This window comes from Aspergillus pseudodeflectus, assembly GCF_044049435.1.
Source record: "Aspergillus pseudodeflectus strain CBS 756.74 chromosome Unknown BJX68scaffold_8, whole genome shotgun sequence".
In the NCBI taxonomy this organism is placed as follows: domain Eukaryota; kingdom Fungi; phylum Ascomycota; class Eurotiomycetes; order Eurotiales; family Aspergillaceae; genus Aspergillus; species Aspergillus pseudodeflectus.
This window is the reverse complement of record NW_027263784.1, coordinates 302,251-319,924: the sequence shown is the minus strand read 5'-3', so window position 1 is coordinate 319,924 and position 17,674 is coordinate 302,251. Positions and strand designations below refer to the sequence as shown.

The following is a 17,674-nucleotide window of genomic DNA, read 5'->3' as shown; positions in this document are numbered from 1 at the left end:
GCTCTGAAAGAAAGAGCACGGCTAAGCTAAGAGTAGACCACCTATGGAATAAGATAATCTATACGGACATCCATCAGGAATATATATGCACTTCCATTTAAGAAATCGAGAAAACACTACCTCAACCCAATCTCAAACTCTGGACCTAAGAGCGTCTCAAGCAGACTCTCCTCCAACCCTTCAAGGCCAAAAGAGAACTGCACCCACTTCCCTCGCCCTTCCTTTCGACTCTGCAGAACCCTTCGCTGAACGGCCTTCGCCGAGCGAATCGACTCCCGGAATCGCTCGAGCTCCTTTCCAAGTCGGTATTTGCGGCGTTCGACCTCGACGTCCCATGATTCACTTGAGCCGGTTGGGTTCGATGAGGTTTCACCGGGTGTAGCGATATGGCTGGGGCTTGGGGCGGCATGGATGGAGGAGGCGAGAGATCGGGGGCTCGGTGGGTGAGTGTTGGTTGATGTCAAGGCTGTCATGGGGATATCACTCTCATCTAGCTGGGGGAGCCACCCCGGCCCGAGACGGATCCATTCAATATCTCGCCAGGATCCGTTCCATTCGGGACCTGTCGTGTATGCTTCGCCCTGAGGACCGACCCCCTCCCAATTCAGCGCGGGGATCCAGCCGCCGCAGCCTTCGAGATCTAGCCACTTGAGACAGTATGTTACGCGGGATAACTTGCGGAGGATACCCGCTGATTCGGCCCAGTTGTTCTCTATGGCGGAGTATGAGTCTGTGCCGCCGTATGAGAAGGTGAGGGAGCGGTGCGTTGGGTGTCTGATGCTGGCTTTGAGTGCGTGAGGGGTTATAGTTGGGACTGGCCAATGAGCGAGCGATAAGTGCGTTATTGTTGGGAGGCGGGATAGAAGGTGGATAAGCGAGTTCCAGTTCACGGAGGCTGGGTTTGGATGTGCGAGTGAGAGGTACTGTAGGTTTTCGAAACGGAGACCCTGTACTGATTTGGGAATGGTACTGCGGGTGCTAGAGCTGGTATCAACTCCCTCCTCAAGTTCCTCATCCCAAGACGATGGAACTGAGCCCGGCGCATCAATCTGGACAGGGACAGGTTTCTTTGGAAGCAACACTTCTCTCGGGAGCTGCTTCAGAGACATCCACCGGCCAATTGCGCCGCTAAGATCAAGGTGCGTCACCTCCCTATCGGCTGCCGCAACCTGTTCAGAGCTATCACTCTCCACATTCTCGAACAATGGCTTGAGACCCCGCATAAGACCTTGCAGAGGCTGGTCTTTCGTATAGTAGCCGATATAGCTAAGTAGCAACACCTTGATATGCGTAGGTAATAGCGCCAGGAACTGTCCATCATAAGCAATATGCCACGCCCAGTGCATAGCCATTGACTTCAAGAGCGCATGCAGAAAGCTGCTTTTTGCGGGGAATTCCTTCCCAGGTAAGCGCTCAAGGCGATATATGATCTTCGTCATCTCAGCCGCATCCAATTCGCTCTCCTCCTCATTATCTGCCGCCGAATTTCCTGAAAGCCAGCTCTCGGGCGGCGGCGGTCCAGCTGTCCTCCTCAATCGTCGTCCGACGATCCCAGTGCGTCGTGCATCTGGGCGGGGTCGAGGTGGAGGGGTCTCGGGGAGCTCGAGGAGATTCCGTAGAGATGGATGGACGGATCGGGGCGCAATCTGTCGAGATGGACTGCGATTAGTGTCGGTCGCTGACGCGGAGACTTGGGTTCGGCGGAGGTGGTGAATTAGGTCGTTGACGGAGGGTTGCTCCCCGCCTGGGGAAGCGGCAGACGACCGGAAGCGATCATTTTGGGCGCGGAAGCCGGAAGTCGCGAGTGTATGATGGGGTGTGCTGATGGGCTTGGCAAACGTGTTCCTGTGGTGTTTCTTGGGCATAGGTGCGTGAGGTATGCGGAGGATGGAGGGGAACGAGGAAATGAGGAGTTATAAATGAGATGACGGAGGCTGCTGAGGGGTAGTTAACTAACACTAGCTAGTACTTGCTAGTAAGGCTGAGGAGGCGGAGTCATACTTCGCCCCCGTTATTTATGACACACTGTCGCCTAACTTGACTCAACTGGCTTCATGCAATTGATTCTCATTGTGTACATGTACATAGGTCTATTTTGGTCCCTCTTAATTTACAGTATATCCGGCGGCCGTTCATACATCCCGAACCCACGATTCGTCCGCCATCTTCCCCTCACGCTTTGGCCCTTCTTCCATCCATGTTTCTACGAGACCCGCCTTGGGATCTTCGTCGGACAGGCCTCTAGAGCGTCGTACTTCTAGCACAAGATCTCTAACCTTCTTCGTGACTTCCTTTCGCAGCTCGACGGCTTCGGCGCCGTACAGCAGCTCATCATTTAGCGCACCAAGCGGGAGGTCGCGAGTCTCAGGCGCAGCTTTCTCAGCCTTCGCCTTAAGCTTCTCCCATCGGCTCCTGTATTCTCCAAATACCGCATCTGTATCCACCTTCTGTCCAAAGGTAACGCTAACCTCTTTCCCTGGCCGTGGAAGAAACCGGGGGAACTCGCGGCTCTCGTGCATGACATGATCGAATCCTTCTAGCCATATTGGGACGACATCCGGGCACTCGCTAGCCTCCAGTATCAGTCGAGCAACACCCCACTTGAAGTACCGCATAGTCTTGCTCGGGGCTTGGTGAATCTTTCCCTCTGGGAAGATATGGACCCAGGAATACGAGTTGCATGCAAATGCGGACGGCGCGAGGTGGGAATCGTGTCCGTCCGTTGTGTAAGCCGTAGGGAGGTCCGAGAACGGGTCAACGCAGACATTTTGCAAGCTCCAGCTTTGTCGTTCCGGGAGCGCGAGGTGTGGTTCGGGGGCGAAAGGTCCTTTCGACAGGAGTCGGATTGCCTGTGTCACGGCTGGTTGCGCGATACCTCCGTACTGTGAGTGAGCGGATCTATGAGTAGGTAGAAGCTGGCCCATTGTGAAGAATAGCGCCAACGGTCTGCAAGGTCATGATCAGTCGCACATCGATCGAAGGGTTGCCGGTCAGTGGCAGCGGGTCATACCGAGTCTGGTAGCAGATATCATGGCTAGCAAGCCCCCATCTCCTGTTTGATGAGGAGAGCCCGAACTGGTATTTCAAAGGGAGAAATCCCCACATCAGCGGATCATCCATTCTGTTCGCGAGTCGGTCAGCGTCCGTAGGGATGTAGAGTTCTCGCGCCTCGGCGTCTGAGGCGCACTGTACGTACGTACACGCTAATATGGTTCGATACTATGATCAAGCGAATAGTTAGCGAGTGAAAGCCTTCCAAGAAGGGAACGGCAGCTCGTACCAGTAAGTAGTCCCTTGGTCCTTTGCGACGGATCCTTCCTCGAGTCAAGAAGCTCCAGAAAAGGCTCGAGACCGTGAGTCTCAGGCCGACTGCACGCATACAGGAAGGACCGACATAGCGCAGCAACTCCCACGATCGTTGTCGACGAAAGGCCCCTCCAGAAAGCCGAGGGACTTTCGCCCGTGGCACCAGTATCCGATTGTCGCGACATTGTGTCGAAGCTCTATAAGATCTCCATACGAAATATGCACAAAATCACAGAAACGAATGGCGCAGCAAGAGCATATATGTATGCCACAGATGGGCATGCAGAGGAATGAGCGAAAAGCGATTGAAGAAGGCCGGATGAACGGCGTGAAGGCTGTCGAAAGATCATTGGTTTCTTGGATTTTGTTGCGCCGCCGCGGAGGTTGACGCGCACGGACCAACCACTTCCACACCTTGAACGGGATTTTCCGTGTCCGCCGGCTGGTCACCACCTGCGAGATTTCATCGTCACAGGGACCATTCGCTCAGCGCTGTGCTCCGTGTCTTACAGTCAAGATGTTCAAGCCCTCGTCGCCGTTATTTTCAGGTCTCCTCTGGTATGGAAATCTCTTCGCCCTTCCTGGGATTGCTCGCCAATGCCCCAACGCCATCGGCACCTCCTGGGCTCAAACAGCCGAAAAGCGCTACCTCTTCACAACGGAATCAAGTCTAACATTGCCTCCTATATAGGAAAATCCCATGGCGCATCTCGCAGCCCCAGAAAGCCCGCCAAAGGAAGCGCCTCCGCGCCGTCGACAAGGTCGTCGATACCGTCAGCGCAGCCCTCGCACGACAAGGGCAAACCACAAAGGCAGTCGAGAGATGGTACAGGGAGATGCCCCGTGAGGAGGAGATGCTGCCACGAGATAAGTACACGATTTTCGACAAGAAGGAGAAGACGTATCGGAAGGGTATTCACAGTAAGTTACCTCTGCCCGATTCTCCATTGTATCTACGCTTTTTCGGTATCTTGTGGTCCTGGATTTCACTTTTTGGACGGCAATTCTTCGCAAGCTCTTTGGTTCGTACTTGGTATCTAACGTGCTCTTCGACCAGAATTACCAAAATGGACCCGTGTCAGCCAACGTGTCAACCCTCCAGGTTTCTAAACGACTCCCTGTGCCGTGGAGCTTCGAGCATCAGAGTCGCTGTGAGATCAATTGCTCTCCCTCGACCACCACATACCGATAACGGATACCCTCCTCGATATCACGCTATTACTGTATTATACACCGCTGTCTATACCACCAACGTCCGTACTTTTAGGGACGCAACCTTGTGAGAAGATAACATGAGGGTTCTATGGAGTTTTGGAAACTGGGAATCGCGTCCTACCTGCATCATCTGTTCTGCCATGGTATTTGCAATGTTTCTTGTTCAATAGTGCTGGAATCCCCAATGCTGCTGAACTACAAAACTGCTCGGCAAGATATGGAGAATAGAGCCTAGCATAGCAATGTCACATATTCAGAAGCATCGCTGAAACAATCAGTATGAATCATTACCTTTCCCGGCTACCATGAAGAACTCAACAGCGCGCTCGATAAAGTCTGGATTCATTAATCTTGATAATATATTTTCAGGACGTTTCTTCTGTGAGAACCTGCTCAACCCCGTCCTCTCCACTGCTCTCAGGCCGAATAAGTCTCGAGCTCGTCCGTTGGTAATAACGAGTTAACCCATGAACAATCTCTTTCGCCCGCGTCCGATTCACTCGCCCTTCGTGGATGGCCTTTTGAACACGATATCCGCGGCGAATTTTCTGCCAGTCGCTCAATTTCTCCTGCCAGCCGGTTCCACCCTCATAATATGTTTCCATCTGCCGAGCGGACAAGCTGACCCCCTGTGGTGGCTTTCGAATAACCCAGCTCGCTGGATCGACCTTTCCATCTGGTGGGTCTTCCGCAGAGCTATCATAAAGCTCAATACTCTTTATGAATTTCCTCAATCCGGATGCTGTTCTATTTTGGTTCATAGCGGCCCTCCACGCATTGATATTGGGAGTATGGGCGAGCCGGTGCTGAACTTTCGGATATTTCGGGTGAGGATTCCATTGCGGCTTGGGATATGGAACGTTAAATCTTGGGTCTCCCAAGCGCCGCCGCGCGTCAATTGAGACACGAGAGATCGGATCATATACAATCCAAGTTTCCGTATTCAACCAATGGTTCGCGAGAAGGGCGAAATGGAACGTTCTTTTCCCTGGGCTCAGCTGATCCGAAAGCCACTCCAATTTCCGATCCAAATTGTCCATAAGCCTTACTTCCCAGTTGCTCCAGTCTTTAAACTGGACTATGCAGCGTCCGTTCCTTTCCGTGTTCGATCCTTCTTGAGTAGGATCCTCTCCAGCCGAGTTTGTTCGATCAGTATGAAGGTTCTTGTCAGGCGGTTGGAGTACTGGAGGAAGCGGTTGGCTCGACGAAACGCTTAACGATGATACGAGTTGCCCATCTGGCGCATAATTTTTAAGTTTGTGCCCTTTTCCTGAAGCGACTCTTCCCCTGCTGCACTGGTGATCGCCACTGCCGAGAGACAGATCACTGATGTCCGAAGGACAATCTCCCTTGATTCTGTGACAGTACTGATTGACCTGACCACCGGAAGTGTGACCAATCGAGAAGCTGCCAAGAAGTCCAGACTGCGGCGTCCCAGGAGGACCTCTTGGAAGTGTATGCGTGCTGTATCCGAGACACTTGAGTGTCAGCAACCCCATTCGAGCAGACCAAATCTGGTATCTACGGGAGCGCTGAAGCATTGCCAGGGATCCTGACGGGAAATTGTCGCTCCGAGCACTTTCAGACTTGCAGACTGCATGTGAACTCATAACTCGCGGCGGCGAAAAGTGTCCCAGTAGTGATAGACATGGTGTGGAGAAGCTTTGCGGAAGTGAGTGGTGATTTAAAGCGGGCGTCAACGAAACGCGATTCGGGCCTCTATCGTGAGGCAACTGGCGAAGTAGCTTGAGCCTCTTGTTGATGTGTGGTACTGATAGCGATCCAGGGTGTGAACCAAAATCATAGGAAAAGTCCGTCCTTGGGAGACGATGACCTGTTGGATATCTTGCTGGAAATGTGCTACCGAAACACTCCTGCAATGATAAGCTTGTCCGTGTGGCCCGCATTCTTGAGGAAATGGCAGGCTGAGGAGGTTCAGGCGGCAAAAGTGCTCCAGTTGCATATCGGGCAACATGCGGCCTTGTGCGGCTATGCATATCCATACCATCACTAGAGACGCGCTCGGGCTTCCAGATGATATCGGGTGGCACGAACCCATAGCCCCTCTCCCACTTGGACAGCGTTCCCTCCTCTCCATCTCGACAGGGGCCGAGCTTTTGGGTTCTGTGATCCCACCAGACCCACTGGAAATCCGCCCTCGACGATCTCCATGGGACCCAGTTACTGAGCTTGGCCATAAAATTCCGTAGAGCACGTTTGTTGGACTCGTGCCTCTGAGATGACACCCAGCCGTACCAGGTTTTCGCGTAACGAGCCGTGGCTGCGTTTCCTTGTCTTAGGACCTTATTCTTCGTGAAGAAGCGAACGATGCTAGGGAACTTCCAGAAAAGAACGGTGACGATAAAGATGCAGATGGTCCCGGCGAAGAGCTGGAGGAAAAGCTTGCGAGGAATGAACGATGTGACCGGAACTGGCGTTGAGGGCGCAACCAGTGTTGGACGAAGAATCAGAGGCGTAGGTGGAGGCCGGCGAGGGACAGGTGCCATCTGATGGATAAAGTACGCAACAAGGCAGTCATTCTGATAACAATAAGAGGCGTGTGGTGGAGCTCTCGGTCGGTGCCTCTATCGTTCCTTGTCGAGATCAATCATCCAAGAGCTGTGTGGGAGATAGTGGCGTAGACGGCCCTTTCAAGGGTTGTCCCCCGCGACTGCCCTTTTGAACCATCGTCTTGGACAAGTGGAGGATCGCAGAGGGTGTTGTCCTTTGAAAGCGCAAAGACCAGTTATAGCTCACTAATGCATGAAGAAGGAGCCTTCTTCATAGAAAGTGTCAACTTGCAATGTCCTCGGCAAAATCTCAGGTTTAGAGGAGCGCAACCTCTAAGACCGCCTCTACAAAGGAGCACTTACTTGAGCTTTGACACAAAAAGTCCTCACCAGGCTAATGACGTAGCGCCGGGCCCTGCTTTCTGCTGTTCACGGAGTGGAAAAGCTCAGGCATTTCCTGGCAATGCCAAAAAATGCTCTCAATGGCTCTCATATCAGGTGACACTATTTGTTGACTCTTGCCTCACTTTTCCGCCTCATTTCTCCTCATTTCTCTTCAAATATCACCACCATTGAACCCTCATTATCTATCCGTACTCTGTTCGGTCGAACTCGAGGGAGTCGCGGCTGGATACCGAGAGCCAGGAAATGATTATTGATCGCCGACGCCCCTTTCTGAAGAAGCCTCGCAGATCATGCCTGTCTCATTGGGCGCCACTCGATCTGATCTCCCCTGATGCGTTAACCCTCTAAGGAATGGTGGAATGGATGGCCTAACACACGTGGAAAGCACCGCCACGATTCCCACGAAGCACCATGCTCTCTGTCAGAAATCGCTACCAGCTGTGACGGGTTTAAGTTATCGATACGTACTTGACTCTTCGGTTGTTGGACAGAGCTAATCAGCTGTTATGAAGCTCAAAGAATCCAAATACTCACCTCTTTGTTCGTGCGTCTGTGTTCCCTTGAAAAATTAAAAAACCGTACGTCGAATACCCACCAACAATCCTTGCAGATTCATCTACAAGAGATCGTGCCTTGAATAATCTAGCCTCCTTCCGGCAAGGCCGGATAGATCCTCGATCCCGAAATTGAGCTTTAGATCTGGTTTTCCAGGGTTGCTGCCCTGTTGCGCATAATGATTACGGCGGACTCCCTGGAATGGACCGAAGCCCTACTCCGTACCATCCAAACTCTAATCACCGTTTTGGCGCCCGCCCAGTCCAACCGAGACATCGCGCTATCGGGGCAAGGCGCATGCTTTGCTGAAAGCAATTTCAAGCTGATACCTCTCAGACCCATAACTGGCCGAATGCGGCAATATGTTCTTTTCTCTGGAGTCGTGCATATCCATCGACGATTTGCCACCTCCGGAGTTCGGAGTCCGAGGTACACAAGGGCATCAGCATCGATCCCCAGATGGAGGCTTCGATTCCTGGTACGGCGTCAATCTTAGAGGAAGAGGAACTAACAAGAATTTTAAACCCTCATCCCCTTGCAGTTGTTACAGCGGGTACCGCATTTCGTTGGCCCTAAGGCCTGATGCGCGGCGGCGAACGAGGTACACATCAAGACTCACGATCAGAGGTCACGATGACATTCACTCCTGCAGTGTGATGCACGATGAATCGGCGCTACTGTGAAGAGATCGCCCAGACGAGATGTCAGGCAAGGACACGGAATTTCGGAGCCGGCTCGAGGCACGTCCCGCATTTTGTGCCAGTGCGGAACTTTATGACAAGTTTGATGGAGGTGAATGTCTCTGTCCGAGCACAAAGTGCCCTGTAGAGATTTGATCTGGACGATAGCATATACAGTACTGAGCTTCAGGCCACTGGATGTCCTGAGAAGACTATATCGCTTTTCCTAACTGAATCGGTCGAAGTTGGCCTAAGTTCCCACTGCTGCTACGTACGATAGTACGCTGAGTACAGGTGGTGAATGGGTCCGATGACTCGCAAGAAGCAAAACCACTTGTCTTCTTCGTGGGATCGAGACACAGGCGATCTTGCGCCATCGGCGACCATGACCGCAAAGACAAAGATGTACGTAAATCCCGATCACGAAACTAATATGTGATGATAATGCAGAGGGGCTAGGAGGATTGTTTACCTCTCTAAGTATGGAATGCGAAGATGGTGCCATCAAGGACTCCAAAATCCCATCGTCTGCCGTCAGAGGTTTGTGGGTATCACACATCACTGCAAGATCTGCTGCGACTGCTAGACTACTGGCAAGGAAGAAGAACTTGGCGGCAGCATCACGCAAGGCAGCACAATTTTGGCACTCGAAGAAACGCAGCTGTGGCGTTTGGTTTCAGAGTCTTGACATCTGTCGCTCTCGTTGATCTAACTTCGAAGTTGGAACAGCGGCCAGCGAACTCCTTGACTCACACAGATACCAGCGGTAGAGCCCTGCGCCACACTTATGCAGATTGACCTGTGGCTAGTTAATGTGCTAATCCTAGAATGGCACGAATCGTGGCGCGTGAACAAGGGCAGAGCAAGGATCTCATCCTCGGACCCGCCGATGCGGTTCCACATCCTTGGCCTTTCCCTTCTAGGACCCTTGATTTTCTCTCCAGCTACTCACAACTCCTCATCTTACATATTCTCTCAGAAAATCACAGATAGTTGCCTTGGCTTGAACCGGGCTTGAACAAGGTGCATGACCACGAATGCAACTTTGAAGGTTGACCGCCATGATCTTTAACAAACATAGTAATCAGCGCGAACGACCCCCTGTTTGGAAGACTCCATGCACCACTGTTTCGTCTAGGATTTGAAATATGCTTTTAGCCTTTTCCCGCGCGGTCACTGGAGTCCAGCCAAAAGTAACGATGTGTAACGGCGGGATTTGAGATTCTGGTGCTCGCATCTCTTGACCACGCCTCCTTTTTACGTTTGGAACAGGGAATATCACGCTCTGCTCGTCTGCCAAGAACGTGTATTTCTCCATACCAGTCGGGAAAAAAGCTTCCGCGATTTGCCATTCGTCCGGGCTCATCATCGTGCAGATGACGGAACCTCGAACCTTGGAACAGTCCCGGAGTCCGTCCGAGGTGTTGGAGCATACGGAGTAGATCTTCCGCGATCCACGATCCTGACGCGCGCATCTGGTTTTCAAATGCCGCCAAGATCTACGCAGGGATTCTAAGCGAGATAGGGAGCGAGCAAGGCGCCGCAGAAGTAAATTGATAGGCGAGGGGAACGGAATCCTCTCTCAGGAGCGACAGGGCCAAGAGTAACTGCACGGCGAAGTGTACTCTGACAGAACCACGCCAAATAATGCAGCCTGAGGGGCAGTCCGTCGAAAATAGAGCGGTCGAAAAAGCAAGTTCTCACCCCATCAATGGTGTGGTTCGCCCTGGATTGCAGCCATCGTGGAGCCGATTACCGATTTTCTGCAAGATCTATTAAGTTTTAAGCTTCGCATGTGGCGAGCTTTGTTCGGGATCTGGCCATTCTTGCGAGGCCTATTGGCCTAGCTCCACTTGTTCAGAAAAAAAAACACTCCCAGTTGATTGTTTCGTTGTTTCTGCATCATGCAGCTTCATCGTTGCATCCCGTCAGCCAACACAACCTACTTTCTTTTGCTGTAGATCTCTTCGACAATATAGTCCGCCGTTTGGCGGTGGCAAATGCCACCTTCTGGCGTCAGCATCGTCGATGGTGCATTTGTGTTTGAATTACAGACTCGCCGAAAGCTTATCCCCGAAACCACCACCATCAGCCGCTCTGACCAAATCCCGGTTTCTCGCTTGACTTCCCCAACTCTTCAGCTCTCTTGATCTATATAATACACTATCCCCCGTCTGTTCATGTCCTGTTCCTGGCTCGCAACACAAACGCAACAAAGCCTTTGACCTTGAGACAGTTCAGCAGCCAATTCAATTCCCCCCTCCACCGAAACGTTCCTTTCAGTCAATTGAAACGCGACACAAAGCAACAATGAGTTCCGGCAGCTCTGGCTTAACAAACGGCAGCTCGAGTCGAGCATACAACCTCACATTCGAGATCGAACCTCCCGCATCCGTTCGCCCAGGTGTCGCCTTTACGCTTCCCGTCGTCGTGGCTGTTCGGCCTATTGGTTTAGCGAGCAATAACCCTACGCAACAATTGGTAGCAGGGGCAAGCCTTCTAGATGAGACCGGCGCCAGATCTCCTACCCGCTTAACAGGGAATCTCACAGACAGCGTCCGGAGCCAGGCGGGGAACACCAGCAACGGATACGCCTGCTTTCGTCCACTCAGAATCCCAAGCCCAGGGAGGTACAGGCTGCGGATAATGGTGGCGGTTGACAGTTACAACGGGACAGTCACCAGTGAGTTCGTTGACTCTCGGGTCATTCAAGTTCATGCGGAGGCCGCCGTGTCACAGCACCCAAGTATGTAACCTCATCCACTCCATAGCAGGGCGCAAAAGTACCGTGCAGTAGTGCTTCCGGAGACCTTTTCCGGAGTGGCATTGGCTAACCATGTGATTTTTGTTTTTAGCTGCCGTACAGATCTCCCGGCTACAACGTCTAGTTCCCGAAAACATTGGTATCTCAGCGGGGGATATCGCGGCCTGGCAGCAATTATAGATGATGTTCTGATCATTGACCCTCGTTTTTCCATAGCTTCCTTACGATCAATTTTAGCCGACGTGCCTATATTTCACCTTTTTGTTTTTTCTTTGTCCTGCTCCGTCGTTCGTTTATACGCACATCCCCATCGATGGGTTTCTGTTCCTCCTCGCCGGCAGAGGATTTATTTGTCACTTTCTCATGCTGTCAAACCACGTGAAGGCCATCTTCTTCAGAACCCATGGCTAGAAGCCTTCCGACTGTTTGCGCCCCGAATCTCGATTGATACTATCTTGTACTACACATTTGACAAATATGCGGACACACCAGCTAATCGAATCCTAACTCACTAAACTTGGCCCTCCCAATCTGGTGAGGTACACTACTTTCTTACTTCCTCTTAGTCAAGAGCCGCCGTATGCGATGATAATAAGACAGATGGATGTCTTTAGTACACCTAACAGGTACAGCCCCAGGCAACAATTCTCCTTTTGAAGCTTTTATGAGGACCCATTTTAGCCTGCCCAAGAACGCCTAAATTCTCCGCTCCAATAAGCATTCTGTTATCCCGCCCTTGGTGTGATCTCCGGATATGAACCCCCTGCCCCTGGCCCCTCAGACGTTAACTAAGGCATGTTCTAGAAATTCAACGCAGATCATGTATGTCTCTTCCTAGCTGCTCGTATGCGTTTTTGCCCACCTTACCTGCTTATTGGACCATGTTCTGTGCAACATTGATACCGAAGAGTCGAGGAGATCATCCCCCAGACTACCTCATCATGCTAGTACATAGGTATAAGTCCACGACCACTATTTGGAATACGGACCGTGTATCCGAGCGGAGTGGAAGATGGCTGGGAATCCGCTCCGTTACACCGGGTCACCCAAATTCGCCGTCTATTACCTTCACCGCTATCCTGGCTTGTTCGATGAAGTAGAGCAAGGGGCTCGGTTTTTTCTCCCTCTTTTTTTCTTGCGTGCTCAAGAAATACTATCTCTTACGCAGAGTGTCATAGCGTAGCCGCTATCCTGGACCAAATAGATGAGATTCCAACTTCCAAGGTTAGAGTCCACTAGTAGACCACTATAGCTGACTATTCGTAGCTCTAAGGGCACCATACACCGCAGCACTCGAACTGAGGAGCAGCGTGGCGGCGGGGCAGCAAACTCCAGAGCAATCACAAGGATCGGATGAATCTTCCACTGGGATGGCTAGAACCTCCTACCCAGACCTCTGCACCAGTCTCGTTTTCAAGTTCCTGCACCTCCTGAAACCTTAAAATTTTAGATTTGCGGGGAGCTACCCGATAGTTAGGTAACGGCTTCGGGTCACTACATAGAGTTTGCTATGCCTTGTTTTTATACGACATGTCAACTCCTATTCAAGTGGGGCTACTGGAGATTTGGGTCGTGGATGGCCATTGGGGTGCATCTTCCAATACTAGGTAGATTACTGGAATGGTTCGATAGGCGACAGATAGAAGGGTCATTCATTCTGTCGAGTCAGTCTCGAATGGTGGAGTCCATTGGTCTCCCATCCACACCCTTCCTTTCTCTCGGAGCTCCTATCCCCGAGTCCACTGCTGGTAGCCCTCAACCCTACTAACAGTGCTAGTTCGATATCTCGTCAACCCCCTAACCCCCCAAATCGTAACGATTGCCCCCGAAACCTCCCTGAAAACCCCCTTCCCCATCTTCCCCTCACTCCAACAAACAACCCCACCCACACCCCACTCAGCTCCCAAAAATCGCCAAGATCGTGTCGAACTCGACCAATTCATCTGCGCGTAGAACATCCAGAGGATAAGGCCGATTGTCGTTGTTCACGCGCCTCCGATTACTATTACGGGGTGGGCGGGGGGTGAATTGGCGATTCGGGGGCGCAGGCCGAAATCGAGGATTGCGCGGGTGGGGAAGAGGATGGGGATCAGGCCACCGAGGGCTTTCGTTGTTGCGATAAAGAGCATGGGGAGATGCGCGGGGGTGAAGTGTTCCAGCATTTTTGGTTATTTCTATACGTTTTGGTGGGTTGGCGACGATTTCTCAACTGTGATGGTGGTTGTGAGCCTGGAACGGATGCGGGGTGGGGTGGTATGGGAGAGTACGAGACTGTCGATTGTAGGATAAGCTAGAGTTATTATGAGGTTGGGATTTGCTACTGCAAGACCAAGTAGGAGTGATCCAAGACTTTTGTACCACAGGAAATCGCAGTCCGAAAGCACAGGCCTTAACTGTAACAACGATCGTTGGGGCCCATATTCTGTATCTCGGCTGATTGGGCGATCCGTAAGTCTCAATATTGTCAAACAGTTTTTGATAGCAATCTTCTAAGCAAGGGAAGGTTTAAGAGTACTGATACTGGTTAATAAATAAGGCTTCTTCCCGCGATTCGGGGTGGTCATTGTCGAGCCCTTTCTGTGATACGACAGTGAGATCGAAGGCGAACATATAACGTGGCGTCTTAGGGTCCGTTTCAGGTAGCGCGGAATAAAACCCCTCTTGGCTAGTATCTTATTTAGCAGGCAGCGCTCAGAGGAACTGTTCATGAAGAATTGAAGGAAGAGGGGTTGGTGCGGGGTTGAGGCAGTGCTACACCATAATTTTTATGCTTAATTGTAGAGAAAGATATGACGTGAGAAAATAAATATTTCTAGATTATGATGTGTGGGCTCACAGGGCAGAAGAGATAGTAAAGTTCGACAGCATTACATCTATATATTTTCGGTGTCATGAGATTTACAATCAGGACAAAGTAATTCTACAACAGAGCTATTTTACGGTCGTCTACATGATAGATAGAGCAAAGATTCAAGGTTCTGATGAGTCTCATTCCTAACATCTGTCTGGGGTATGGATATGAAACGGAGCATTCCTCGCATAGCGAGGAGCATGTGGCCCATGAAACAGTGATGGAGTCCATGAAAGGAAATTCCAGGTACGGGAGCGCAGTGCTCTACCGACATTCGCATCCTTCTTCATCCGAGGTGGGAAGCGTGACTGGGATCGGAAATGTGGTTTGTTCGCATAACCGGAGAATTGCCTTTTGCAATATAGGTATCGATCGGGTCGAGAGGTCCGTAGTTAATATCGATATATTTCATTGTTGTCAAAGAAAGGGAAAAGCGAATTCAACCCTTCTTCTGCTGGCGGATCCAGTCAACGCCGTCGCGGACTGTGTCGCGCACGCTGAACCCTCCAAAGAGCCAGTAGTTCGAGTGCCGGCCATAGTGGTAGACGGTGTTGTCGTAGCGGCGGCGATCCTCGCTCTTGCGGGAGCTGTAGGAGCCTGAGGTGCGGTTCGAGTATGTCGGGCTGTTGCGACGAGAGCTGGATGTCATTTGGAGAGGGCTCTCGGTGCGTTGGAGGTGGTCGCCTGAGGTGCGGGAGAACGAGGCGTTGCTGTCTGCTGTGCTTGGGCGAGACATTTTGGCTGAGTTTGAGTGGGATAGGATCTTGCTCTGAGGCTGGATTGTGATTGTGCGTGGTGGATAGGCAGTAGAAAACCGAGCAGGAGGTTCAAGCTCGAGTTTTGAGGATTGGATGAACGGCTGGTGGATTGGAAGTAGGATAAAAATGTGATGTTTCGATAACGAGTGAAGTCGAATCCCGAGGGAATCGGATGGTTATTTATGTTGCCCAGCTGGCCCACGAGACTGCATCCCCTTTGTGCTTGACAAGGTGAACCGAGACAAAACCCCGGTCAATCGGTTCGTCAGACCCTCAGCAGCGGGGGATTTGTCCTCGTAGGGCAGGCGCTAGCGTTATCGTTGACGGGTTGTCCTATCAGCGCCCTCATTGGAATGCGGACCTACGAGCGACTCCGACGGAGACGGTCAACAGCAGACAAATGGGAGACTGCCAGCGTGCCCTGGAGTTCCATCGGTAGGGTCTAGCGCAAGTTCTTGTTTATTCTGAGTTGTCGGCAACCAATAATCGCCCGAAAAATGTTGGTGCCCTAGGCTAGCGCACCGCTCAAAGGTCTTTCGGCCCCCATGATGACGGCAGGTTGACCGCTTCTGCCTGAGAGGTTTCGCAGCAACGCCAGCTCTTTCAGCCGCTTTGCGAGGCCTCACTGTCGGTGAAGAATCCAACCGCCTGGACCCATCATGCAACCACACGAAGACTCGGTGAAAACAAAGCAACCCTGACCGATGTTACTCTCAATGACAAGCATTCCGCAACGTCTCAGCATCTCGAGTCAAATTGACAAGCCGCGGAGATTCCTTTCACCACCGACGCGTGATCTTGACTCATTTCCCCACCTAGTCCACTCTGGGACTAGCCCAATCACATGCTCGGTGTCCCCGTGATTCGGCTCCATATCAAAAGAAACGTCTGAGACATTCTTGACGCATTGTCTCCGCCGCCAAGCGGGATGACTTCAACAGGGCGACGGAATGCCCTTGGCGACTTGTCCAAGGCGATAATTTCTTGCCCCTTATTGGTGCTCATCGTATCATGCGATTCGAAGCCCTGCGTGTGCGTGTTCGGATATGGGGTAAAACGGGGTGACTCGGCCACGGGCGCGGATAACACGGAACGTCGGAATGTCTGAGCGAGAAAGCAAGGAGGCTCTTTTTCCATCCCCACATGGCGCAGCCTTTGCGGAGACGGTTCGAGTTGCCTTGGGGGCACAGATGGGAACGAGGGCGATTCCTTGCCGAGTTCCGGTCTGATGCAGCGTTGGCATGGATGATACGGCCTACTCATAGAGAAAGGAAAACGTGGAATGTTTGGTCCTTGAAATCTCGCACAACGCAAATTCATTCTCTGAACTCCCGGGGAAACAACTCCGAATATGCAATCCCGATGATACGGGCATGAAAACAAACGAGCAAGCAAAGGCCGATCAAGTATGCGTTTTTCGGACCATGCACCAAGATTATGCTATATCAACGCCCTGAAACCCGCACGCGCAATCCGAAACGCAAACCGAATGAAAATGCCAGCATGATATGCAAACTGGGACTTGAGTGGCGTAAATGGCCGATCACTCCTCCTTCAATGTCCACAAATTCTCGCTCGGCTGTTTCCATGAACGCGGCCTCTCTGAGTGGCATCGCCGATGATTTTTGTCGATCGCCAGCCGGCCACGCTCGGTCTCCCGGGACCTCCCTCGCTGATGAGTTGGTATAGGGTGCGCAGCAAGCCGATGGACCCAGTACGGGAGCAACATGATCTCCTTCGCAGATGACGCCGTGGGCAACGCGAACAGCGATCGGGCTCTGTCCAGCGGCGGCTGTACTATCTTCCTAAGCGATACGGTGTCAACGCGCGCTGAACCATCTCCAGTCGACTCTTTGGACGAATGCCAGAGCCGATGATGAGCTCGCGTTGGCTCGATCCCAGCAGAAGCGGCATCATCCTCGAACAGATCCTCCGACATGATCGGGGTCAGGAACTCGGTTTCAAACTCATCGTCCGGCTCTGTCACCGTGATGATAGGGACATTTCGACGGTCGCGGGCACTCATACCCGTGCCGCAGTACGGCCAAGAGTGGCGTCGTCTATGGTGGATTAGGCGTGGCATGGTGATATCGAAATCGATCTCAACAAGAACGGATTACTTTTGACTGATCGAAACTAATCTGAGGGTGGATGGAGGGATGCAGGGGGGGTATATAAGCAATATGCAAATGCACGACAAACCCAGGATGCAGGGTCGGACAGGCAACAGAGTCAGCAAGGTCAGTGGCAAACAATAGCCCCGTTTCGAGTCATCATTCGAAGTGCTTTGCCTGCTTTGCTTCCGGGCAACTCCAACTCCAGCAGGGCAGCGGAGCCTCAAAGGAAGGTGAGAAAAGAAGCAAAGAAACCCCGTATCGCATTAACAAGGCAACAGGAAAAGGAGAACAGCTGCGTCCAAGGCAGATAATTATAAAGCACTCAGCCCCAAGGTATGTGTAAGACGGCGGACACGTGAAGGGCGCACGCGCAACTGAGAAACCGCGCAGCACACCTCAAGTCCCTCGCCCAGCTGACTGTTCAGGGCACCACAGAGAACATTAGAGGGTACGAGGTGCTCGAGCTCACTACCCGTGAACAACCCGGTCCCTACTCCCGGGAAAGGCAGCGTA

The 17,674-nt window shown here is 52.0% G+C and overlaps 6 protein-coding genes across 6 annotated transcripts; 2 read left to right on the top strand and 4 right to left on the bottom strand.

Annotated features, from left to right (window-relative positions):
- Nucleotides 1–116: 116 nt before the first annotated feature.
- BJX68DRAFT_253389 (uncharacterized protein) lies at nt 117–3,491 on the bottom strand (the record flags this gene model as incomplete). The annotated part of the gene is made up of 8 exons (XM_071042715.1): nt 117–490; nt 521–923; nt 954–1,238; nt 1,281–1,601; nt 1,632–1,856; nt 2,139–2,898; nt 3,011–3,161; nt 3,281–3,491. The coding sequence occupies 8 exons, from the start codon at nt 3,489–3,491 to the stop codon at nt 117–119; spliced, it is 2,730 nt and encodes a 909-aa protein (XP_070902345.1).
- Nucleotides 3,492–3,628: 137 nt separating this feature from the next.
- Nucleotides 3,629–4,783, top strand: BJX68DRAFT_230105 (mitochondrial 54S ribosomal protein mL60). Its single transcript, XM_071039171.1, has 3 exons — nt 3,629–3,864; nt 3,998–4,227; nt 4,364–4,783. The coding sequence occupies exons 1-3, from the start codon at nt 3,824–3,826 to the stop codon at nt 4,414–4,416; spliced, it is 324 nt and encodes a 107-aa protein (XP_070902344.1). The 5' UTR covers nt 3,629–3,823; the 3' UTR covers nt 4,417–4,783.
- Nucleotides 4,784–4,860: 77 nt separating this feature from the next.
- BJX68DRAFT_203589 (uncharacterized protein) lies at nt 4,861–7,603 on the bottom strand. The gene is made up of 2 exons (XM_071037604.1): nt 7,395–7,603; nt 4,861–7,297 (listed from the first exon to the last, which is right to left on the bottom strand). The coding sequence occupies exon 2, from the start codon at nt 7,026–7,028 to the stop codon at nt 4,887–4,889; it is 2,142 nt and encodes a 713-aa protein (XP_070902343.1). The 5' UTR covers nt 7,029–7,297; nt 7,395–7,603; the 3' UTR covers nt 4,861–4,886.
- A 2,739-nt stretch (nt 7,604–10,342) lies between these two features.
- On the top strand, nt 10,343–11,951 carry BJX68DRAFT_230098 (uncharacterized protein). The gene is made up of 2 exons (XM_071039170.1): nt 10,343–11,417; nt 11,527–11,951. Exons 1-2 carry the CDS (start codon nt 10,982–10,984, stop codon nt 11,613–11,615), a joined length of 525 nt encoding a protein of 174 aa, XP_070902342.1. The 5' UTR covers nt 10,343–10,981; the 3' UTR covers nt 11,616–11,951.
- Nucleotides 11,952–12,992: 1,041 nt separating this feature from the next.
- On the bottom strand, nt 12,993–14,019 carry BJX68DRAFT_230097 (uncharacterized protein). The gene is made up of 2 exons (XM_071039169.1): nt 13,703–14,019; nt 12,993–13,644 (listed from the first exon to the last, which is right to left on the bottom strand). The coding sequence occupies exon 2, from the start codon at nt 13,391–13,393 to the stop codon at nt 13,163–13,165; it is 231 nt and encodes a 76-aa protein (XP_070902341.1). The 5' UTR covers nt 13,394–13,644; nt 13,703–14,019; the 3' UTR covers nt 12,993–13,162.
- A 2,456-nt stretch (nt 14,020–16,475) lies between these two features.
- On the bottom strand, nt 16,476–17,476 carry BJX68DRAFT_203539 (uncharacterized protein). The gene has a single exon (XM_071037603.1). It carries the CDS (start codon nt 17,125–17,127, stop codon nt 16,588–16,590), a length of 540 nt encoding a protein of 179 aa, XP_070902340.1. The 5' UTR covers nt 17,128–17,476; the 3' UTR covers nt 16,476–16,587.
- Nucleotides 17,477–17,674: the final 198 nt, after the last annotated feature.

What these genes read in the sequence shown, in the direction of transcription:
- BJX68DRAFT_230105 (XM_071039171.1), top strand. Translation starts at nt 3,824, where the DNA reads ATGTTCAAGCCCTCGTCGCCGTTATTTTCAGGTCTCCTCTG. An exon ending in TTATTTTCAGGTCTCCTCTG is followed by an intron (nt 3,865 to 3,997) that starts GTATGGAAATCT and finishes CCTCCTATATAG; the next exon opens with GAAAATCCCATGGCGCATCT. An exon ending in GTATCGGAAGGGTATTCACA is followed by an intron (nt 4,228 to 4,363) that starts GTAAGTTACCTC and finishes CTCTTCGACCAG; the next exon opens with AATTACCAAAATGGACCCGT.
- BJX68DRAFT_203589 (XM_071037604.1), bottom strand. Translation starts at nt 7,028, where the DNA reads ATGGCACCTGTCCCTCGCCGGCCTCCACCTACGCCTCTGATTCTTCGT.
- BJX68DRAFT_230098 (XM_071039170.1), top strand. Translation starts at nt 10,982, where the DNA reads ATGAGTTCCGGCAGCTCTGGCTTAACAAACGGCAGCTCGAGTCGAGCA. An exon ending in CGCCGTGTCACAGCACCCAA is followed by an intron (nt 11,418 to 11,526) that starts GTATGTAACCTC and finishes TTTTGTTTTTAG; the next exon opens with CTGCCGTACAGATCTCCCGG.
- BJX68DRAFT_230097 (XM_071039169.1), bottom strand. Translation starts at nt 13,393, where the DNA reads ATGTTCTACGCGCAGATGAATTGGTCGAGTTCGACACGATCTTGGCGA.
- BJX68DRAFT_203539 (XM_071037603.1), bottom strand. Translation starts at nt 17,127, where the DNA reads ATGCCACGCCTAATCCACCATAGACGACGCCACTCTTGGCCGTACTGC.